This window comes from Podarcis gaigeae (genome assembly GCF_964106915.1).
Source record: "Podarcis gaigeae genome assembly, chromosome: 1".
NCBI lineage: Eukaryota > Metazoa > Chordata > Lepidosauria > Squamata > Lacertidae > Podarcis > Podarcis gaigeae.
Window position 1 is genome coordinate 127,049,749 of NC_139678.1, and position 23,860 is coordinate 127,073,608.

Genomic DNA, 23,860 nt, shown 5'->3' on the forward strand with positions numbered 1-23,860 from the left:
CCAGTCCATTTCAGTTTTCTCAGTTGCTCCCCCTTAAATTGGAATTTAAACTGAGTCTTAAATTCAGTTCCCTGTTTTTCTGCAGAAGTTTGCCCTCTTTTAACAATCCGCATGAAAATCTTCCAGCATTTCACTGCAAATTTCTCCGAACAAACACGTTTTCGTACGCCGCTTTTACTAAATGTGCTCATTTTTGCAAGCAGTTTTTCCTAACAGAATGCGTTTTAGTGTGTCATTTTTCACTGATATATTCATTTTTTTAATGTACACATTCCCCTAATGTATGGAGCTTTGTAAGAATTGTTTGGATGGACAACTACTCTGCAAAATTCAGATAAGTGCAAATACTGAAGGGTGGCTGTGATTCAGTTCTCAGGTTGCTTCCAAAAGTGCAGATTTAATCTGGCTTTAAATGTGAGGGAAGAGCGCTGGGTCCCACGCAGGAGGAGGAGGAGGAGGGCCACAAAATGAAACAAGACTGGCTTGACACATTTCAAAGTAAATGTGTACCATACCCTCCAACCTTTCTCCGGTGAAAATAGGGACACCCAATTCCATAATAATAATTTTATTATTTGTACCCAGCCCATCTGACTGGGTTGCCCCAGCCACTCTGGGCAGCTTCCACATATAAAAATAATAAAACATTAAACATTTAAAAACAGGGCTGCCTTCAGATGTCTTCTAAAAGTTGTATAGTTACATCTCCTTGGCTCCAGGGTCGCATAACTCAACACTTCTCTGATGAAAATAGGGACGTCCTAAGGAAAAGTGGGACATTCTGGGATCAAATCAGAAACCGGGACGGCTTCTGTAAATCCGGGGCTGTCCCTGGAAAATAGGGACACTGTGTACATTACCATCTAACGATCTCTCCTCCATGAGACCATTCGGTCTAGAGATGAAAATTACCTAACTGCACCATTGCTTGGTATATCTAAAAAGAAATATATGACATTCAGACGCCTGTGCTTACCTTCTTCCACAGTACTTACTACTCACAGAAAATCCACGGAGGAAATGAAAAAGAAAGTAAACAGTAGAGTTAAGGAGACTGCCAGAACTTTCGCTCTACACAAACACACACACACACACACACACAGAGAGAGAGAGAGAGAGAGAGAGAGAGAGAGAGAGAGAGAGATTCCAACAGATGAAAATATACCAGGAAGAACCGTAACTCAGCAACTGCTGTGCAAGCAGAAGTTTGCTGGTTCAGTCTTCCACAGCTAGGATTTCCCTGTCTGAAACTCCAGAAAGCTGCACCCAGTTTGACTTCCAAAACGTTCAGAAACCAAGATGCGGCTTCCGATTGGAGTTTCCTGCAGCCTATCAGAAGCCCCGTCAGACGTTTGGGTTCCATTTCCAAACTGGAACAGTCACGTTCGAGTTGCAAGGCATTCATCAACCAAGGTACGGCTATATTGAGCTAGATGTACCCTATGGGTTTTGTCACCACCCCTCAATGTATGGTGGGGTCTGATTTGTGCTCTAGTCAATGGTGGGAGAAAACTCAGCAGTGGCCAGAGGAATGGAGATCAGTCTACATCCCAATCCCAAAGAAGGGCAGTGCCAAAGAATGCTCCAACTACTGCACAACTGCACTCATTTCACACGCTAGCAAGGTTATGCTTAAAATTCTACAAGGAAGGCTCAAGCAGTATGTGGACCGAGAACTCCCAGAAGTGCAAGCTGGATTTAGAAGAGGCAGAGGAACCAGAGACCAAATTGCAAACATGCGCTGGATTATGGAGAAAGCTAGAGAGTTCCAGAAAGACATCCACTTCTGACCAAACTGCAGGAGGCAGTGGAAGACAGAAGTGCCTGGCGTGCTCTGGTCCAGGGGGTCAAGAAGAGTCAGACATGACTAAACAACTAAACAACAACAACAACAATGGTAGGAAGCCATGCAGCAAATGAAGTAAGTATCAGAGCAGCTTCCCCACCCGCTATTCACAACCAGAAGATCTTTCTACTCACGTATGGTTGATTTGAGGCAGGTGTGGGGTTGCAAGGGCTGAGACCACCAGAACTCTCTCTGCTTCCTTAAAAAGAAAATAAATGCAGTTTCCATGGATCCGATCAGACGGGGCATTTTTATTCCCTGTGCTCCAGAATGATAATAAGGTGGAAAACTAGCCTCTTTCACCCTATGTTTCAAAGAAGCCCAAAGCAACAGGAAAGGAACCAAATGAAGAACCTAGGTGCTTTTTGCCTACACATCCTCATATGCTGGAATACAACCGCATTTCTTGTTTATACTGTTCTGAATGCTAGGATCCAACACTAAATGGGGTGAGCTCCCATTGCTCGGTCACAGCTCCTGCCAACCTAGCAGTTCGAAAGCACATCAAAGTCAAGTAGATAAATAGGTACCGCTCCGGCGGGAAGGTAAACGGCGTTTCCATGTGCTGCTCTGGTTCGCCAGAAGTGGCTTAGTCATGCTGGCCACATGACCCGGTAGCTGTACGTCGGCTTCCTCGGCCAGTAAAGCGAGATGAGCGCCACAACCCCAGAGTTGGTCACAACTGGGCCTAATGGTCAGGGGTCCCTTTACCCTTTACCATTGCCCTATCAGCCCAAGCCACAGGGGAGAAGAAATTTCTGCTCAGACCTCTTCACTCTGCACCACTATGATTTACTCAGCAAATCCCCTCCCTTGAGGCCTTTTCCCAAAATAGGAGCCAACCCCTTTGGGCTGCGGTCCCTTCACCTCCCCCCTGTAAAATATTTGAGGAGGCCTCCCCCCCAAAGTTAGGGTGAATTCCCATGCAAATGGGTGTGCGTGTCATGTCATGTGATCAAATTATGCAGGATGAGGCTTACCTAGCCCCCAACTCAGTATTTTATTTAAGTTGCCACCCTTGTTTCCCAAGAAAGTATCTATAGGAATTAGACATGGCTGAACTATTTTGTTGATTGGCCTGGATTAGCAGATTCTTTTCATGCTGGTGATTTACTTTTTAGACATGCATCATTTCACGACACAGGAATTTAGTCTTACTAGCACACCAGAGGTTAAACTAACCCCCTTCCAGCACGGGGAGTGTTTAATTGACACACCTACACCCTGCAGGCAACACGCTAATGTGTTGTGACACACCGTTTGGGAGGTTCTGGGTTATTGTGTCATATTAGGACTAGGTAAAGGGACGTGGGTTAAACCACAGAGCCTAGGACTTGCCGATCAGAAGGTCGGCGGTTCGAATCCCCGCGACGGGGTGAGCTCCCATTTTTCGATCCCAGCTCCTGCCAACCTAGCAGTTCAAAAGCACGTCAAAAGTGCAAGTAGATAAATAGGTACCGCTCCTGCGGGAAGGTAAACAGCGTTTCCGTGCGCTGCTGTGGTTCACCAGAAGCGGCTTAGTCATGCTGGCCACATGACCCAGAAGCTGTACGCCGGCTCCCTCGCCAATAAAGCGAGATGAGCACCGCAACCCCAGAGTCGGCCACGACTCCCTTTACCTTTACCTAGGGCTAGGTAGACTCTAATTCAAATCCCCACTCAGCCACAAAGCCACCTTCTTTTCAGCTGACATGGGTTTTTCCTACCTCTTCAGAAGGTGGTTCGAGGGGATGAGTCCAGCACAGGCACTGAGGTCAGAGACTTTCCTCGCCTGCCACCACAGGGCATCGTTCTGGTCCACAATCTGAAGAATGTCTCCCTTTTTAAACGGCAATCCTGCGTCAGCACACGGAATGGCGGGGTCCTGAAAGGGCCAGTAATCTGCCATCGCTCGCACATAGAGCTGATACAATAAAGAGAAGGCTTATTGGAAATATTTACATCCCATCTGTCTGTGAACTAGGTTTGAGGCTGCTGTGTGTAAGGGAAGAACCCAACAGGCATGGCTAAAACATAATATGATAAAACATTAACACTGGAAACAGGATCAGGGGGGAATCTGGTCTTTCAAATTTCAGCAGTGCCCTGTGCGAGGTCAAAATTCAGTACCCAGTGCGGCAGAATAGGCTATGCTGCCCTAAATCCACCTTTGACAGCAGGGAGAGCATGAAATAAATAATCTTACAGGTCAAAGACCTGTCTGAAAGGAAGACCTGAAAATCGGCAATGGGCAAGCCTCTCCAGGGACAGAATTCTGCAGTATATGACAGCCAGAGAAAAGGCCTTTTTTCCTCCTGCTTACCAAACGTAACTTAGAAACTGGCAGGACACACCAGAGCTTTGCTCCTGAATATCATAAACTGTCAGGTTCATATAGAAGCCAGTGGGCCTTCAAGATTTTATATACCTCTGGATGCACTGTAACATGTCTCTATAAACAGCACAGATTTGACAGCCCTTAAATCATGGGTAGGCAAACTAAGCCCATGGGCTGGATCTGGCCCAATCGCCTTGTCAATCCGGTCCGCGGACGGTCCAGGAATCAGCGTGTTTTTACATGAGTAGGACGTGTGCTTTTATTTAAAATGCATCTCTGGGTTATTTGTAGGGCATAGGAATTCATTCATATTTTTTCCCCAAAATATAGTCCAGCCCCCCACAAGGTCTGAGGGACAGTGGGCCAGCCCCCTGCTGAAAAAGTTTGCTGACCCCTGCCTTAGAAGGAGTAAATTATGACACATCGTCCTTTTGAATACTAGCTGCTGGGAACAGGATAGTATGATTGGCCCCAGGGTCTTGTTTGTGGGCTTTTCAGGAATGGGAGTTGAATTGACAGTACCAATTCTCCTTTTGGGATTAACTGGATTAGCCACACTTACTTTGATTAACTCTCTGCAGCCACAGAGACCTGGAGAAATAAAGACATCTTACCGTCGTTTGATTGCTGACTGGCCGATCAGAAACTGGAATCAGCTTGAACATAATAGTTCCCTGCGACAGTGCCTGCAAAAACGCCAAATGCATAGTATTTCAGCACCCAAACCAACAGATTAGCAGTTTTAGATTTTTAAAAAGACACTTCTGTGAAGGCAGGATTAATAAAGTTCACAGCGACGCCATTTTAAGTGTTGGTTATCGGGGCTAATAAGGCTTTGAGCAGCAGAGATTCCCCCTGGGTGCATGCAAAGAAGAACTGAGGCAGCTGCCACCTGACTCCTGATGATTGTCTTCCAAAGGAACTACTCTATTCCAAACTTAAAAATGGAAAGCGTAATGCTGGTGGTCAACAAAAGAGGTTTAAAGACTGTCTCAAGGCAAATCTAAAAACACGTAGTATAAACACTGACAACTGGGAAACACTGGCTTGCGAGCGCTCCAGTTGGAGAACAGCCTTTACCAAAGGTGTCATGGGCTTTGAAAACACTTGAACTCAGGACACAAGGGAGAAACGTGCTAACAGGAAGGTATGCTTAGCAAATCCACACCGTGATCAACTCCCGCCTGGAAACCAATGTCCCCACTGTGGATCCAGAATTGGCCTCCACAGTCACTTACGGACTCACTGTTAAAACCGTGTTTATGGAAGACAATCTTACTTGGCTATGAGTGATCGCCAAAAAAGAAGAGAAAAAAGAAGAAGAAGATACCTGAATTTGCTTATGCTGGCCTGCTTTCCGTTTTGTAGTGTGTCCATTGAATTGCTAGGCAGTATTTTAAACTGCAAAGCATTTTGAGCAGATAGGCAGTATTCAAATAAAATATTTAAAGTATCCCCAAGGCCTCTGACATTTATGCAATTTGTTTGCTAGGTGACATTTCTGGAGATTTTATTAACACGTCACCAAAGAACCTAGGAAGAATGCTATTGATTATACATGGTGGTGGTGGTGAAAAGTTCAGTTTTTCATGGGTTCATCTGAATTAACTTGTGTGGGCTTGCCAATGGGGACCAATAAACATTTTGTTTGCATAGAAAGCTGTCCTTGTGGCTTTTTGGTGTTCGGTTTAATTATTCCATTTTAATTATTACAATTTAATGCAATAGCACCATTGCAAATCAACCAGATGTCCAGGTATTCGGGTTAAGTGCTGTCCTTGAAAACAACTGCGTTGGTAACAACAGACACCATGGCACCAGAAATCCAATTTAACACACATAGCAGAGTGAAAATCCGTTGTGTCTGGATTGTGTCAGTGGATTTTTAATCACACTGCATGTCTGATTGGCTTACCAATGCCAGCATTTATGTGGTATCAACACAGCTGGATTTTTTTTAGGGAATGACAACTGCTAATACCGCAATCATTGACTGGACTTTTCTGCATTTCCTTTCCTTTATGTCTTCCTGCTGACAATTCCCCCCTCCCCCCGCATCATGTGTGTGTGTTCTTGTGTATGTAATACAGTATATCCTGAAATTCAGCATAACTTGCATGAACCTTTAAGGTGTCACAAGATCAGGTCTGGTGTTTGCTTTTCCCCATGGACTGATCTGATTTGATATTCCCAGACCTGCTTGCAGATCAGAATGCAAGTATTGGCCGGATGATTCACCTTTCTAGATTTTTTGATGCAGTTCCGTTCCCCAAAATATTAACAGCAAAAGTATGTTGCGATTAAAGAAATGCACTCAAATGCATATTTCATATCAATGAACTTTACATGTATTTATGGGAAGATGGTATAAAAATTGCAAACCGTTTCCCTGCAAATCTTCCATGCTCCCTTTTTGCAGAGTTAAAAAAAGCAAAGGAGGGAAGGAATGGGTCTACAGGTGAGTGCCAAAGATGCAGGGATGGATGGACCAACTTAAGACCTTCTGATGTTCTCATTGGGAGGTATTAAAAATGTAAATATCATACCAGAATGTGAATTACTTGCTCTGGCTCCAAGCCTTCCACTGGAACTCCATTCACCTCAACCAGTTTGTCTCCAGCATATAACAGCCCTATGACAGAAAAGAGGGCATTGAGGGTTCTGCCAGAAAATAGGAGGGACAAAAATATTTCGCCCTTCTGAGGGATGCCTGCATCCTTTGCCAGAATTCTAGACAAGGGGAATCAATGATCATATGCGAGGCAATATTGGCAGAGAAGTCAATCTACAGAACCTAACACACGCACACACAAAATCACCCCCAAACTACCATTCCTTCCTTGCGGTGTATTTTAGAATCCGTCTTACCACTTCTATCTGCCAATCCACCATGGATTACTCTTGCTACAGTAATATCTCCAGTTAGCTCATGGCGTTTAATAGTGGCACCCTAGAGTGGAAGAGAGAGAGAGAGAGAGAGAGAGAGAGAGAGAAAGAGAAAGAGAGAGAGAGAGAGAGAGAGAGAATATCACTGAACCAGTGAATGAAATAGAAACAAAGAATTCAGCAAGTATTTAAATATTATTGCAAATGGTGAGAGATTGTTAGAAACATTAAGGCTGGAGTCCTCATTCCATGCACACACACTCCTTCTATAAATATCAGATGTTGCTAACAGCTGGCATTCTTTTTACCTATATATCATGAAACAATTTTAATTACCTTACACTAGGTAAAGGTAAAGCGACCCCTGACCATTAGGTCCAGTCGTGGCCGACTCTGGGGTTGCGGCACTCATCTCGCTTTATTGGCTGAGGGAGCCGGCGTACAGCTTCTGGGTCATGTGGCCAGCATGAATAAGCCGCTTCTGGAGAACCAGAGCAGCGCACAGAAACGCCGTTTACCTTCCCGCCGGAGCGGTACCTATTTATCTACTTGCACTTTGACATGCTTTCGAACTGCTAGGTTGGCAGGAGCAGGGACCGAGCAACGGGAGCTCACCCCATCGCAGGGATTCGAACCGCCGACCTGATCAGCAAGTCCTAGGCTCTGTGGTTTAACCCACAGTGCCACCTGTGTCCCTACACTACATAAGCAAAATAATACACTTAACTGCACTAGAGGGTTTTTTGTAAGGGAAAAATATGCAATAGTCACAGTTGGATTTCCTCAATGTCTCCACCTCTTACATATAACCTTCTGTAACATTTCTAACCATATCGTTTTTCTTCTCTAGCTTACTTTACCCCTGAAGCAGCCTTTTAATAAGCCTACACAGGTTGCTAGCACCCGCTGGGGCTGTCTCTGCTGCAGCAGCCCATTGCATTTTTAAGCTGGGTGAGGAGCAGCAGGATTCTCTCCTCAGGCATCCTTTTTGACTTCCATGTGGAATTCCTTGCCCACCTATGACTCATAGCTGTCAACTTACAGATTTGAAAATAAGGGACCAGCAGCCTCGAAAACAAGGGATCAGCAGCCAAAATAAGGGATTTTCCGGGCACAGGTATGTTCGACCTCTGAGCCCCTCCGAGCCAAAGGCAGAAAGTCCAGCCAGCAGCCAAATGAAGCCTCAAGCGGTGGTTCCCACAGCGCAGCAACCCGGCAAAGGGGAGGCAGCAAGGAAAACCACCATCACCTCTCCACTGGGAAGCACTGAGGAAAGGCGAGTCCCCAGGCAACGCGGCCAATTTGATCGGCACAAGGCATGCAAGCTCCACCCCCCAGTCATTCTTAGACTCCTTATTGGGTGAGCAACGCAGCCAAGCAACCCAGTTGGAGCCTCCCTCCTCCCTGGCTGGCAGGGAGGGAGGGAGAGGAGCTGCTTCCTTAGAAACCTGGGAAATTTAAGGGACATCATCAATAAGGGACAGCAGCGGGACACGGCGCTGGGATAAGGGAGTTTCCCGCCAAATAAGGGACGGTTGACAGCTATGCTATGACTACCAGGCTAGTGCTTCACGACAAGGCCGCCCTCAAAGCTCAGCTTTAACAACTTTCTAACAGTAGGGGAAAATACGCACCTCTCTGTATCTGAAAGCAAAGCAAATAATTCACTGCGGCGCTGCCTAAGCTCTCTTAACTGCTACGTTGGGGAAGGAAGACTCTTACACGGTGAAATCTGTTCTTCATGAAAACCACCTCATGGGCATATCCTACTCCTTTCTCATATTTTTAAAGCTCGTGTTAAAACTCTTCATTTGTGAAGCCGTCCTTCTAATCTGGACAAAAAAGTTGCTTAAGATGACGGCACAAGTTTAGAATCAAATGTCCAGCTTACAAGAGGCTGCTTGTTTTTCACCAGGCAGACGATTCTCATCGCCTCCTCATTTTCAGGGATGTTATCTGGCAAAGGTGGGAGGATTGGTTCATAGTCCTTCTGGGCCACGGTATCATGAGCAGATAGAAAGGCCTGTGAGGAGGAGGAGGAGGAGGAGGAGGAGGAGGAGGAGGAGGAGGAGAAAGGGGCAAGCAATGTTTAGCATCATCTTGGCATCCAGATACTGTCATTTGTTTCTTTCTAATCCAGAATGCGGCAGCTAAACTGGTGACTGGGGGCGGCTGCCAAGACCATATAACACCAGTCTTGAAAGACCTACACTGGCTCCCAGTACGTTTCCGAGCACAATTCAAAATGTTGGTGCTGACCTTTAAAGCCCTAAATGGCCTCGGTCCAGTATACCTGAAGGAGCGTCTCCACCCCCATCTTTTTACCCAGACACTGAGGTCCAGCGCCGAGGTCCTTCTGGCTGTTCCCTCGCTGCGAGAAGCCAAGTTACAGGGAACCAGGCAGAGGGCCTTCTCGGTAGTGGCACCCGCACTATGGAACGCCCTCCTACCAGATGTCAAAGAGAAAAATAACTACCAAACTTTTAGAAGACATCTGAAGGCAGCCCTGTTTAGGGAAGCTTTTAATGTTTAATAGGTTATTGTATTTTAGTGTTTTGTTGGAAGCCACCCAGAGTGGCTGGGGAAACCCAGCCAGATGGGCGGAGTATATAATAATAATAATAATAATAATAATAATAATAATAATAATATTTCCATTCTGCCCAAAAGCTGATGCGCCAGAGGTGATTCTCACCAGGTATATGAATCTTGTCTTCATACAACAATCCTCCCAGTTGTCATTCTTTTACAAAAGGAGAACTAACAGATAATGAATCAATGGACTATTTGTGCAGGGATCTGAAGTGAGGCCTCCCAGTTTTAGCATGCTATCTGCTTGCCAAATATCAGATATGGTCTTTTTTGGGTTGTTGGGAGAAGAGTGATGGAGTTTCCACATTCGCTGAGTATGCTGCATATTAACAACCCAACCACGTTCTACTCCTAAAGGTAAAGGGACCCCTGACCGTTAGGTCCAGTCGTGGCTGACTCTGGGTTTGCGGCACTCATCTCGCTTTATTGGTTGAGGGAGCCTGCGTACAGCTTCCGGGTCATGTGGCCAGCATGACTAAGCCGCTTCTGGCAAACCAGAGCAGCGCATGGAAACGCCGTTTACCTTCCTGCCAGAGCGGTACAGTGGTGCCTCGCTAGACGAAAAGAATTCGTTCCGCGATTCTCTTCGTCTAGCGGTTTTTTCGTCTTGCGAAGCAAGCCCATTGACAGCTTAACGGATTAGCGCTACAGCTGTCAAGCGGCTTCCAGCGATCAGCTGTTAAGCGGCTTATCAGCGGAACAGCTGATAAGCGGCTTAGCGGCTTAAGAAAAGGGCGGAAAAAGCGGAAAAAAACCCGCGGGGGGATGCAAGATTTTTTTCGTCTTGCGAAGCAACCCCATAGGGAAATCCGTTTTGCGAAGCGCCTCCAAAACGGAAAACCCTTTCGTCTAGCGGGTTTTTCGTCTTGCGAGGCGTTCGTCTTGCGGGGCACCACTGTACCTATTTATCTACTTGCACTTTGACGTGCTTTCGAACTGCTAGGTTGGCAGGAGCAGGGACCGAGCAACGGGAGCTCACCCGTCGTGGGGATTCGAACTGCCGACATTCTGATCGGCATGTCCTAGGCTTTGTGGTTTAACCCACAGCGCCACCTACGTCCCTCTACTCCTAAACTTTGTCCTTTAATGCTGAGTAACTTCATGGCCAGTACTCACCTTGAAGTGTGGTCCTCTGAGAAGTCGCCGTAGCTCTTTAACCTCCGGAGACTGTTGGACTCCCCGCAACAGCTCCACCACCTGAAGGTGACACAAACAAGACAACCGTATTTTTTGCTCTATAAGACTCACTTTTTCCCTCCCAAAAAGTAAGGGGAAATGTGTGTGCGTCTTATGGAGCGAATGCAGGCTGCGAAGCTATCCCAGAAGCCAGAACAGCAAGAGGGATTGCTGCTTTCACTGCGCAGCAATCCCTCTTGCTGTTCTGGCTTCTGAGATTCAGAATATTTTTTTTCTTGTTTTCTTCCTCCAAAAACTAGGTGCGTCTTGTGGTCTGGTGCATCTTATAGAGCGAAAAATACGGTAGTTTTGTTATATACTGAAGTTCTCACCCTGGGCCAGCAAGGGGATACTGTAGATAGTTTTCACTCAGGTACACATATGCAAATAAGGGATTGAAAGTGACATTCAGTGATTGGATAGTTACAGAAAATGGTTACTGTTGCATTCTAGTGGAGTTCTATATAAGCAGGCTGGCTGAACCCTTCAGTTCAGTTCTGTTCTGGCCTGTGAATAAACAAGAGCTGTTTGAAGATTCGTTCTGTCGTCTGATATGTTCACCCACAACCTAACAAATTTCATCTTGGAAATCTATAGAGCACCATCTTTTTGTTAGCAGCTGAATGATGAGGCACATATTTGATCACCAATACGGAGAAAAACCAAATCACACGCTATCACGCTACTCCTCTGGAGATCATTAACTTTGAACAGAAAGCCCAGGCCCATCGAGCGGTTGGGTTATTTTCTGTTCCAGTGACTTGAGTCTGAATCTTATCTTGCAATCTCACCTCGTGGGTCAGCGGTCGTGCCTGTGGTGTGAGTGGAACTGGTCTTCTTTTGATATACAGATGGAGACATTCATAAACCTAGGAGTAGAAGTGCTCAAGGTGAAAGATACCACTGCCACAACATAGTAATATGAAACAAATCTTATAACATTGCTCACATGCTCCTGATTTTCCTCTGTCACCAAAGGGTGCATCTTGGTTAGGCCTGGGTTGTAGCCAAATGGTCCATAGATTTTACCAGAGGCTTGTGTCCTCTTTTAAAACTTACCTGTATACTCATATACTGCTTACAGTCCCAATATTATTATGAAATTTCCTGAAACTACCAAATAGGATGTGGGTTAGAGTGGCTGGGGAAACCCAGCCAGGTGGGTAGGGTATAAGTAATAAATTAATTCTTTATTTATATAATTATAATTATATCTTAATACTCTCACGTTTAAATGGGAAACATCCGGGACTGGGAAATGTTTGCCGACAAGAAGCTGGAATGTTGATTGCCTGAACTGGTTCGATAATTTTGATAAGGCTTAAGGATCCTTCTGTATTTTATATCAGGGAAAAAATGCCGTATTTTTCAGTGTATAATATGCCTCCATGTAGAAGCCCCCCCCCCTATTTTTAGGGACTCCAGTTTAATAAAATAGGGGGGAGAGTGCCCTGTGTATAAGGCAACCCACAGTTTTTCACATACCTTGGGTTACATACACTTCAGGTTACATACGCTTCAGGTTACAGACTCCGCTAACCCAGAAATAATACCTCGGGTTAAGAACTTTGCTTCAGGAGAAGAACAGAAATCGTGCTCCGGCGGCACGGCAGCAGCAGGAGGCCCCATTAGCTAAAGTGGTGCTTCCGGTTAAGAACAGTTTCAGGTTAAGAACGGACCTCCAGAACGAATTAAGTACTTAACCCGAGGTACCACTGGAATTTTAAAGTAAAAAACCCCATCTCTTATACACAGAAAAGTACGGTAATTTATACTTGCATCTACAGAACGGATCTGCAATGATTATTGATCATTGGTGGGGGGGGGCTGCATTATCTCTCCATCCATTGATTTACCATATTTTTTGCTCTATAAGACTCACTTTTTCCCTCCTAAAAAGTAAGGGGAAACGTGTGTGCGTCTTATGGAGCGAATGCAGGCTGCGAAGCTATCCCAGAAGCCAGAACAGCAAGAGGGATCGCTGCTTTCACTGCGCAGCGATCCCTCTTGCTGTCCTGTCTTCTAAGATTCAGAATATTAATTTTTTTTGTTTTCCTCCTCCAAAAACTAGGTGCGTCTTGTGGTCTGGTGCGTCTTACAGAGCGAAAAATACAGTAATCACCCCAGCCCCCACATTGGAAAGAAATGGGTAGCTCTGAAGATATCGTCAATTTCTATATACTAACAGCAGCCAAATGACTTTGCTCGCACGGGAAGAGTTCTTACCTTCAAGAGAGCCTGCAGCCATGGAGATCTCAGCAAGTCATACAGGACACCAACGCCGTTGACATCTCTCTTATAGAACAGACTCAGTTCATGCAGGACCAGAGACAGAACGTGCGATAAACCTAGCCCACAGACAACATGCATGAATATTTACGGCATCATTTCTTTACCCAAATTACAGCTTCAATCGAACCCCCATGGAAATCAGGTTTATTATCAAAAATTTACAGACTTTCGGCTGCTTGCAATGATCAAATCAAACAAAGCGTGTTCTCCCCGAAATGAGAGCACGTGTTGCGGTGGGGTCTGCCAAGCCAACCCTCTGTTGCCAGACAGGTAAAATTGGCTGGCCTGGGGCAACGATTTGGATGGCTGGGTTGCTGGGGCAAATTGCATATTGCAATGTGGTGGGTGGGACCAAAGGCTTTAAATTTTGGGGCACTCAGCTTTTGCTTTCTCTTTCGCTGAGTGCATCGGATCACCCGCCCACCTTCCCTAATCTAGGGCTGTTGCGTTTGACCTTGCAATGCCTGTCATGGGGTCGTCTGCCATTGGGGCAGGGGCCTAGTAGGAATCTTGTCCATTTGGCTGATTGGCTGGTGCCATTTGGTTTTTGCCTACTACTTAGCAATATCTGCTTTGCTAATGCTGTCTGTCTTGAAACCCGAGACTGTGTAATATAAAAGAACTTAGCAGGGGCACCCTAGATTCAGGTTTTCATGATTTGTTAATAAGTTAGCATTTCAATTTTATAAACATTTTAGTAGTGGATTTGTCACAGTGCCTTTAATTTCTGAAGGCATCTTTATTAGTTGTTAACTTTTTTAAAAAAGGGAAAGATGAGGAAACACCTAAGCAGTTAGGGACTTTGTCTCTCTATGCCTAAATCTAAACAAAGCAGAATTTATTCTCTTCTCATTTCTCAGCTGTTATCATCAACATAATTTCTCTTTAAATATTTAGATATTTTATACCTCGAAGAACAGCTTCATAGAATAAAACCAAAATAAGCAACAGCCATAAAACCACTACATCAGATTAAAATGCAATGGTGCAGCAGTATAAATACCCAAAGTAAATTGGCTGAAATACCAGTGTAAAAGAAACTGCATTATTCCCATTGGGATATCAGTCTTATAGAATGGTCCAAAGGCATATGATGAATTTATTTTGTTGACGCTAAGCCAATTTGATCAGACCAGTGGCTGAATGGGAGACTGCCTAGGAACTCCCCTTTGGGTTTTGAGCTCAGTCTCAAGTCTAGCCATTAGGCCTTTTGAAACAGATGTAAGCATTTCAATAAAAATAGGTATATACCGTATTTTTTGCTCTATAAGACTCACTTTTTCCCTCCTAAAAAGTAAGGGGAAATGTGTGTGTGTGTCTTATGGAGCGAATGCAGGCTGCACAGCTATCCCAGAAGCCGAAACAGCAAGAGGGATTGCTGCTTTCACTGTGCAGTGATCCCTCTTGCTCTTCTGCCTTCTGCGATTCAGAATTTTTTCCCCATTGTTTTCCTCCTCCAAAAACTAGGTGCGTCTTGTGGTCTGGTGCGTCTTCTAGAGCGAAAAATACGGTATTTATTTTCAAACAGACAACAGGCTTTCTAGTTTGTACAACTGGACAGCTCTGGTATGGTGGTCTGCAGTTGCGCAGATTTAAGTGAAAAGAAGAGGAATACATATCTACTATTACATTCATCTATTTTTATATATATATTTAAAAAAGAGAAGAAACCAATGGGTCGCACCATTTTCATGGCTACGCAACAGGGCAGCTTTCTCCATCTTCTCCCTCATCCTTGGAGTTTCTGCACGTTTCTCTGACTGGATCATCTGAGCTGTATAAAATCAGAAGCCGAACTGGAAAACAAAAGGAATAGTTTATATAGTTAAATTTGAGTTTTTAATAACACTTGAGAATGAAGACTGCGGGGGAATTCAGGTGGATGCAGAATACCTTCTTTGAATTTTAACTGTTAGATGTGTAAAATTTTGGAACCCTCTGTCTGGAATAACAACACAAAGAAAATACCACAGGTCTCAGTACAGACTGGGATGCATTTACGACAAAAGTATTTCCAAACGTCATTAATGAAGCAAATAATAAAAGTTTGCTGTTGTACCCAGTGCTTTTTTCCTATAGAAATGTTTAGGGGTACTCTCATTTTGACTCAAGAAAATCACCATTTTATAGTTCAAATCAGGGAAAATAAATACAGTAAATGGACAAAAGTACAAAGATTCACAAAATGTTTAAGGGTATGCATACCCCTGCGTCCCCCCTGAAAAAAAGCACTGGTTGTACCTTTATACTGGCTATGTTATATTTAAGTAATATCAGATTGTTTTCATCTTGACATGTGGCTCATACCAATTAAAAACCCAATATTTATTTAGTGCTATACAGTACTTTTGACTAGTTTCTTTTTTTAAAATAATATTTATTAAAGTTTCAAAATACTTTTGACTAGTTTCTCTCTCTCTCTCTCTCTCTCACACACACACACACACACACACACGGACAAGATTTACACACTTTTGAGATTTTTAAAAAGTTTGCCTTGTTTGTAAAGAGGTAAAGGACCCCTGACAGTTACCGTATTTTTTGCACCATAACACTCACTTTTTTCCTCCTAGAAAATAAGGGGAAATGTCTGTGCGTGTTATGGAGGAAATGCCTACAGGTGGCATGCCTACGGATTTTCCTCCTCTAAAAACTACGTGCGTGTTATGGTCGGGTGCGTGTTATAGAGCGAAAAATACGGTAAGTTCAGTCGTGAACGACTCTGGGGTTGTGGTGCTCATCTCACTTTACTGGCCAAGGGAGCCAACGTTTGTCCGCAGACAGTTTTTCCAGGTCATGTGGCCAGCATGACTAAGCCACTTCTGGCAAACCAGAGCAGAGCACGGAAACGCCATTTACCTTCCCACCGGAGCCTATTTATCTACTTGCACTTTGACGTGCTTTCGAACTGCTAGGTTGGCAGGAGCAGGGACCGAACAACGGGAGCTCACCCCGTTGCGGGGATTCAAACTGGCGACCTTCTGATCGGCAAGCCCTAGGTTCTGTGATTTAGACCACAGCGCCACCCGTGTCCCGCCTTGTTTGTACTAAGACAGAAAAAGACACAAACGCAGAGAAGGGCAAGCAGTGTCCATTTTCACTCTTCAAAAGGTACCAGGTCAAACAGAAATTGCAACACATGGACTAGTTGGAATACAAGCAACTACATTGTGCAACAAACAAATATTGATGTTTCAAGACTCCGAAGAAGCACAATATCCCAGAAACACAGCCTTACGTTGTGGGTTTTCTAGAACCCCCACAATGTGACTAATGTCCCTTTGCTGTGTTAAAATCTTTGAAGCCTATGTTAAAAGAAACAGCAACTAAAGGAAAGCTCACAAGGACCATGTTAGAGAATGCGTGGCTAACATAAACTCAAAACCTATAAAAAGGACTTACGTTTCAGAACAGAACATATACAGTGGTACCTCGGGTTACATACGCTTCAGGTTACAGACTCCGCTAACCCAGAAATAGTGCTTCAGGTTAAGAACTTTGCTTCAGGATGAGAACCGAAATCGTGCTCAGGCAGCGCGATGGCAGGAGGAGGCCTTATTAGCTTCAGGTTAAGAACAGTTTCAGGTTAAGAACAGACCTCCAGAACGAATTAAGTTCTTAACCTGAGATACCACTGTAATGTGAAAATAACTACAGAAAAGAGGAGGCTACATTGCTCACTATTTCAAAAAGGCAAGTGTCAAGAGAGCTATGCATGCAAAAATCTATTTTAAGGAATGGGTAAAAGGAGAGAATTTATTTCTCTAATATAGAGAAATCAGTCCCTAATTTGCTGTGAAAATGCTGGTGTCAGAAGTGGTTTCTGGAAGGGGTAAACAAACAGATAAAATAAGCAGCCATTTAGAGGGGGAGGATAAACTGTGGTTGGCGTCCTCTCAACCTTTCCCAGCACAGATGATTTTGGACAGATTGTTGTTCTGAAAGTACTGTATAAAGTCTTCAAAAAAATAGTAATTATCCAGGTCATAGCTATCAACTTACAGATTTGAAAATAAGGGACCAGCAGCCTCGAAAATAAGGGATCAGCAGCCAAAATAAGGGATCAACAATTACTTTGATAAAATACATATTTTGTTGCATGCAAATGGCTTTAGATACCCATTAGGTCCATAAATTACCATATAGCATATATTCAACAACAACAAAAACAGCAACAGTTGTTGTTGGCAGAGCACAGCTGGACATAGAAAGGGCCCCATTACCTTCAGTAGCTTATTTAAGGGACATCATCAATAAGGGACAGCAGCGGGACATGGTGCTGGGATAAGGGACTGTCCCGCCAAATAAGGGACACTTGACAGCTATGATCCAGGTTCTTTGGAGGCAAGTGCAGCAAGACTCCTGGTCCTTTTACAAAAATTCTCACTATCTGAGCTTGCCAGGAATTGCTCAGCTCCTAGTTAAAAGCTATCATTGACCAGCTGAATTGCTTGAGGTAGAATTCTTTCCACTCACTCAGACAACACCATCACTGTAGAAAGCAGCAGTAGAAATATATATATATACAGCCAGTTGTGCCACAACAGTCACTCTCCTAGCTCCCCTAAAAAAGGGGTGGTGGTGCAAGAAATGTAACGTTATACCAACCTGGAAGAAAATATGCTGTATAATTTCTTATCTTCGGGTTTATCCACACAAGACAGCAGCCATTTTACGTGGCTTTGTTCTGCCGATGTATTACCCCAATCTTCTTATCGGAGGCAAAGGAATTACTGTCACTTTTACTGCCCTTCTTAGGACCTATATTTAGAACTCGCTTCCTTTCTTCTGCCGTTCTGGGTACTCCACCGTCATTAAAAGATAGCTAAGGAGAACAGAGAGAGATGGGAGGAAGATGCGAGAGGCAGGCGCAGTTGGGAGCGTGTGGAAAGCTGAGTGCATGTATCCCAGTGTCTGAAAAGTTAATACCATAAGATGGCAAATCGCTGCAGATAGGAGATAAGGATAGAAAGGGGAGGGAGTGTGAGAGGGGGGAGAGGGAGGGGAAAGAGGAATGGCTCAATAATGCAAACATGTGCCAGAGGCTGGAGAAGAGGTGGGGGAGACAACAAGCAGGGTGCAATTTTGTGCTTTGTGGCTGGTTCTTGAGTTCCTGGGGTGAGCCGGAAGTGATGGAACGGAACTGTTGCTTTGGTCCCACATTATCTTTTAAAAGCAGCAGCAGCAGCAGCAACAACAACTGCTTTTTTTCTAAAAGAAATGTTTGGGGGTACAGTGGTACCTCAGGTTACATACGCTTCAGGTTACATACGCTTCAGGTTACAGACTCCGCTAACCTAGAAACAGTGCTTCAGGTTAAGAACTTGCTTCAGGATGAGAACAGAAATCGTGTGGTGGCAGCAGGAGGCCCCATTAGCTAAAGTGGTGCTTCAGGTTAAGAACAGTTTCAGGTTAAGCACGGACCTCCAGAGCGAATTAAGTACTTAACCCGAGGTACCACTGTACTCTCATTTTGACTCAAGAAAACCACCATTTTATAGTTCAAATCGGGAAAATTAAATACAGTAAACGGACAAAAGTACAAGGATTCACAAAATGTTTAGGGGTATGCGCCCCCCTGGGGAAAAAAGCACGGCTAATAATAACTACAACAATTGATAATAATCCCACACCCCTAAATAGCAAATGTTGGTTGTGAAATTTCTCTAAGATGGCGAGAGTGTGAGTTTTAGTAATTTCCTGGCTGGTTTTTTTATTAAATAAAAACCAAAACTGCAAGATTTCTTTAGAAGTAAAGGCTTCAGACACTCCAGAGCTATACCCTCCAACATTTCTCAAATGAAAATAGGGACGTCCCGTTCCATAATGATAATTTTACTATTTATACCCCGCACACATCTTACTGGATTGCAGCAGCTACTCTGGGCAGCTTCCAACAGATATAAAAACATAACAAAACATTAAACATTAAAAAAAACCACCCTTCCCTAAACAAGATTGCCTTCAGACTGTTCGGGAGTTGAATAACTCCATACCTCAAACATTTCTCCAATGAAAATAGGGGAAAGCGGGACATTCCAGGATCAAATCAGAAACCGGGACGGCTTCTCTAAATCAGGGATGTCGCTGGAAAATAAGGACACTTGGAGGGTCTGAAATTCCCAGCACCCTTAACAAACCACAGTTCCCAGAATTATTGGGGAGGGCACCACATGCATTGAATGTATGGTGTCTATGCCGCTGTAGTCATTGCCTTTAACAGCTATATATTATTTGCACTTTTTGTAAACAAACACAGTTATGCCTGCCTCTGATTAATATTTCCTTCCAGGTTTTCTTCCCACAAACCTGCACTAAAACACCTTCAACAGCAGCTACTCATTTAGGTCTCCATCTATTTCCTGATTTCTTCACACAGTAGCTTCAGTTGCTGATATGTCAATATGGGGTAAATCCACATACACTCCTTTGACAACTCTATTTGCTAAGCAGAAGTAATCTGCCTATTTATCGCCAGCATTCAAACAAAGGAGTTACATAAATCAGATCAGAACCATCCATTTCCTAAAAATAACAAAGCATATGGGACATCCAGAGTCAAGAAAGCTGGATAAAAATGGCAATGAATAAATCATTCGGAATAGGAAGAAAGCCCTTGTTGTTTTTAATAAATACAGCCTTTCTCAACCTTGGGTTGTCTAATTTTTAGATTACCTAATTTCTGAATTTCTATCCTGCCTGACAAAACTAACTGGTCTGTGCTAGGTTATCATTTGATTAGGCAGGGATAGAAACAAACGAATACTATACTTTCCATAGCTATACAGGTAACAGAGGTGACGACTTGAATAAAATATGGGAGGGGGCAGATAAGCCCTGCTCCACATAATATTTTATTGGGGGGACAGAGGGACCTCAGTCCCTAGGAGTTGGCTCCTATGATAGGTAGAAATGGAACCATGCAGAAAATAACTAGGTTTAGATCATTCAGTATTTGACAAGCCAAACAGAGGGGGTTTCTTGTTTAGTTTTCAACGGTAAAATACTGTTCAATGAATTTCAAACACCTAGCAATCTGTATATAATATAATCTGCTTACACATTTTTAATGCTGCTCATCCAATATAGATTCCAGAGAACATCCCTTGAAAATTCATAGCCTTTGGTAAGAGTTCTTTATGGCTTGGGGAGAAATCAGCAATCAACTAAACAAGTAAACATACTAATTACATATAGAGGAATGCAGAACTCAAATTTCCTTGGCATGCAGAACTTCAGAGGACTAGGCATAGCAGTTCCAAAGTTGAGCCCTGAAACAAGCATGCATAAAACTCATCCAAGCTTATCCTCTCACACTCCTGTATCACGGAGAAGTGGAACGCATGTGCGCCCTTCTGCGTAAGAGAGCCTGTGGTTCATGCATGTGCGCCGCCGCCACTCAGCTTAAGGACTCCTCTGTGCTTTTCTCACCTTTCTAATCTGACTCCTCACCTCCTCCCAGGAAAGATGCTGCAGCAGAGCTTAGACCCTCAGCTCCACCCAACGTCACAGTTGTGTGTCTAAGTAATCCAACTGACACAACCCAGTCTGGGGAAAAAAGCACTCTGCCAGCGCGGGCATCTAGATCTGTCTCGCATGCTCAAGGTCACCCGGCATCCTAGAAAGATGAAAAGTTTGCCTTTCAAACCCAGATCATACATGTGCCTTCCATGTAATGCTGTACGGTTTTTAACACTGATTGGGAGCCGCCCAGAGTGGCTGGGGAAAACTCAGCCAGATGGGCGGGGTATAAATAATAAATTATTATTATTATTATTATTCCAGTATGGGACTGTTTATCTTATATACTGTATTTTTTTGCTCTATAAGACGTACTTTTTCCCCTCCCAAAATTATGGGGAAATGCGTGTGCGTCTTATGGAGCGAATGCAGGCTCCTTGGCTTCAGCGATAGCAACGCGAAGCCTCCAAAACGCAGTGGGAGCGCTCCCTCCGCGCTCCGGAGGCTTCACGTTGCGATCCCTCTTACTCTCCTGGCTTCGCTTCGCTTCGCTGGAGAGGGCTCCATTTCTCCTGCCGCTTCGCTGAAGGGGCGCTGTGCAGAGAGGGAGAGAACGTTTTTTCTTGTTCTCTCCCTCTAAAACTAGGTGTGTCCTATGGTCGGGTGCATCCTATGGAGCAAAAAATACGGTACATGCAGATTCTCCAGGTGGCCTCTTTTCCAGGGACAGTCACAGATTTACAGAAGCCATCCTGGTTCCTGATTTGATCCCAAAATGTCCTGCTTTTCCTTAGGACAGGTATGTCCAAAGTCCGTTTCGGGGGTCTAATCCGGTCCACCCCCGTGACGGGGGCACCCCCAACATTTACTGTATTTTTCGCTCTATAAGGCACACTTTCTGCCTCCTAAAAAAGTAAGGGGAAATGTGTGTGCATCTTATGGAGCGAATGCAGGTTGTGCAACTTTCGCTGAAGCCAGGAGAGCAAGAGGGATCGGTGCGCACCGATCCCTCTTGCTCTCCTGGCTTCAGGGATAGCCGTGTGAAGCCTGCAAAAGGCTTGGCATGGCCATCCCAGAAGCCAGAACAGCAAGAGGGATCGCTGCTTTCGCTGCGCAGCGATCCCTCTTGTTGTTCTGACTTCGGGTGGAGAGGCGCTGCGCAGAGAGGGAGAGAATATTTTTTTCCTTGTTCTCCTCCTCTAAAACTAGGTGCGTCTTATGGTCGGGTGCGTCTTATAGAGCGAAAAATACAGTAATTCGGCCCCCGTGGCAGTATATGTCCTGGGGTAAAAGCTCAACAACCTCGGTCGGCCCTCATGCATGTTCACTTCATCAAATCTGGCCCTCTTTGGAAAAAAATTGGGCACCCGTGCCTTAGAACATCCCTATTTTCATCAGAGAAATGTTGGAGGGTATGGAGTTATGCGACCACTGAGCCAAGGAGAAAAGTAACTAGCCTTTAGAAGACATCTGAAGGCAGCCTTGTATGGGGAAGTTTTTTTGTTTTTTTTAATGCTTGATGTTTTATTATGTTTTTATATATGTTGAAAGCCCCCAGAGCGGCTAGGGCAATCCAGTCAGATGGGTGGGGGATAAATAGTAAATAAAATAATCACAATGACAATCTGACATTCCTGTTGTCATCAGCGAAATATTGGAGGGTGTGATTTATGTGGTTGCTAACAGAGTCTTTTATCTTGTTGAGTTCACTTTCCTATGGAGAGACACAGGTGGGAACAAATACAACTTTAGGGGGAAAGTACTGTTGCCAAAACAAATATACTTTCATACGGAGAAAGGTTGCCATGACAGTCCTAAAAACATTTCAAAGTTCTTCAGGTGCTGTTTATCAGGCCTACCACGTACTTGAGAGTTTGACTGTACAAAACTGAATCTTAAAAGTGTGGGTAGCCCAATTATATATTAAAAAAGGATGCCCATATGGAACTTCAGTGCATGTGTGCACACAGTCTAGTTCAGTTAAGCAGGCCTCAGCTTTGCACCCTCTCCTGTCCTTTCCATGCTTTGAGGAGATTAGAAGCATCTGCTTTCTATTTTTAAATAAGTATAGTTTATTGTTATATTTGAAAAGGACATCATCAAACCATGACTCTGGCTTATTTCAACAAATCATAGCTATATAGAAGGGAGTCTGAAGCTGGCAGCGATTTGTACATATATGCCATAAAACATATTTTGTTGCATTGTGCAAAATATGAGCAAGCCAGGGCTGAACTGATACTACCCTTGCTGATACCTTTCCCCAGGAAAATCAGAGGCTCACTATGTCAGGTTCCTATTAGAAGACCGGACAAATGCTAGAACATTAGCAGTGTCAAAGTTTTTATCGGTGGTTGCAAGAACAAATGATCCCTATATTCTGAACAAAATGCTTGTTTGACCTGGAGGTGGGCTGTATGAATTGTGTATTGCTTTATAATGATTGGTTGGGTCTCTGGACTGTAATAAAGATTGATTGATTGATTGATTGACATATGCCCAAATAAATAGAAAAGAAACAAAAATGCCTGGTAGTTTGCAGTGCCAAGTAGATAGGAAAAAAACATGCTCAGGTATCAACAACGCAATACAGTACCTGAAGCTATCAGCGCATCAAGCTACAGACAAATAGTTTTCCTTATGCACACATTTCTAAGAAGAACACTTGACGGTGTCATGAAACAATGAAGAGGGACAAAGTAAGCCTCTAACCCTAAAACACAAAAGAAAATTATATTTTGCAAAGGAAACCAAGCCTCATTAAACGTAGATAATTTGTGAATCTGCTTCCCATAATTATAAATGGGAGAAGGAGAGACGTGAACATTTCACAAATGACACAGAAGTGGAAACATATTGCACTCTTCAGAATCTGAATGAACCTTAACAAAAATTTGTATAAATTAATATTCAGGTAGGACTTTAAACCATGGAGATTACCGGTAAGCTGAATGTTTGCCACTAAAACAGACAAATGCCAGAGACATGATTCCACCTGCGCTGATTTGTGTCATCTGGGCTTGTCCCATAATCAGAAACACATGGCTTTCAATAGTATACAAAACCAAATTGATTCCTGGTTATGAGTTATTGATGGAACCTTTAAATTTGAAGACATTTGAAGGACATAGTAACGCCCAATGACAGGGAAATGACTGTACGTTCACTGACAGTCACCCAGTTACAAATGGAAAAGGATTAACTCCCCTTTTCTAGCTAAAGGAGTTCAACTCCTTTGAAAATTATGATTGTCCTTTATTTTTACAATTTTTAAGGATTCTAGACCCCCC

General features: G+C 43.9%; 1 protein-coding gene across 10 annotated transcripts in view; it reads right to left on the reverse strand.

Moving 5' to 3' along the window:
- Positions 1–23,860, reverse strand: part of MPP4 (MAGUK p55 scaffold protein 4) — a 42,797-nt gene that overhangs the window by 18,205 nt on the left and 732 nt on the right. For 2 of the 10 annotated variants that reach the window (XM_083708822.1, XM_083708819.1), the window contains exons 1-12: positions 17,718–18,374; positions 14,794–14,905; positions 13,044–13,165; positions 11,609–11,686; positions 10,758–10,838; positions 8,941–9,072; positions 7,032–7,113; positions 6,710–6,795; positions 4,778–4,849; positions 3,553–3,749; positions 1,981–2,045; positions 977–994 (exon numbers count right to left, since the gene is read on the reverse strand). In XM_083708822.1, coding sequence (XP_083564948.1) covers positions 977–994; positions 1,981–2,045; positions 3,553–3,749; positions 4,778–4,849; positions 6,710–6,795; positions 7,032–7,113; positions 8,941–9,072; positions 10,758–10,838; positions 11,609–11,686; positions 13,044–13,165; positions 14,794–14,878 — 1,018 coding nt within the window. In that variant the 5' untranslated portion in view covers positions 14,879–14,905; positions 17,718–18,374. Of the gene's footprint in view, positions 1–976; positions 995–1,980; positions 2,046–3,552; positions 3,750–4,777; positions 4,850–6,709; positions 6,796–7,031; positions 7,114–8,940; positions 9,073–10,757; positions 10,839–11,608; positions 11,687–13,043; positions 13,166–14,793; positions 14,906–17,717; positions 18,375–20,540; positions 20,563–23,860 lie in introns of those variants that run through there. The other 8 variants (XM_083708821.1, XM_083708820.1, XM_083708825.1 and 5 more) reach the window with 6 other exon arrangements.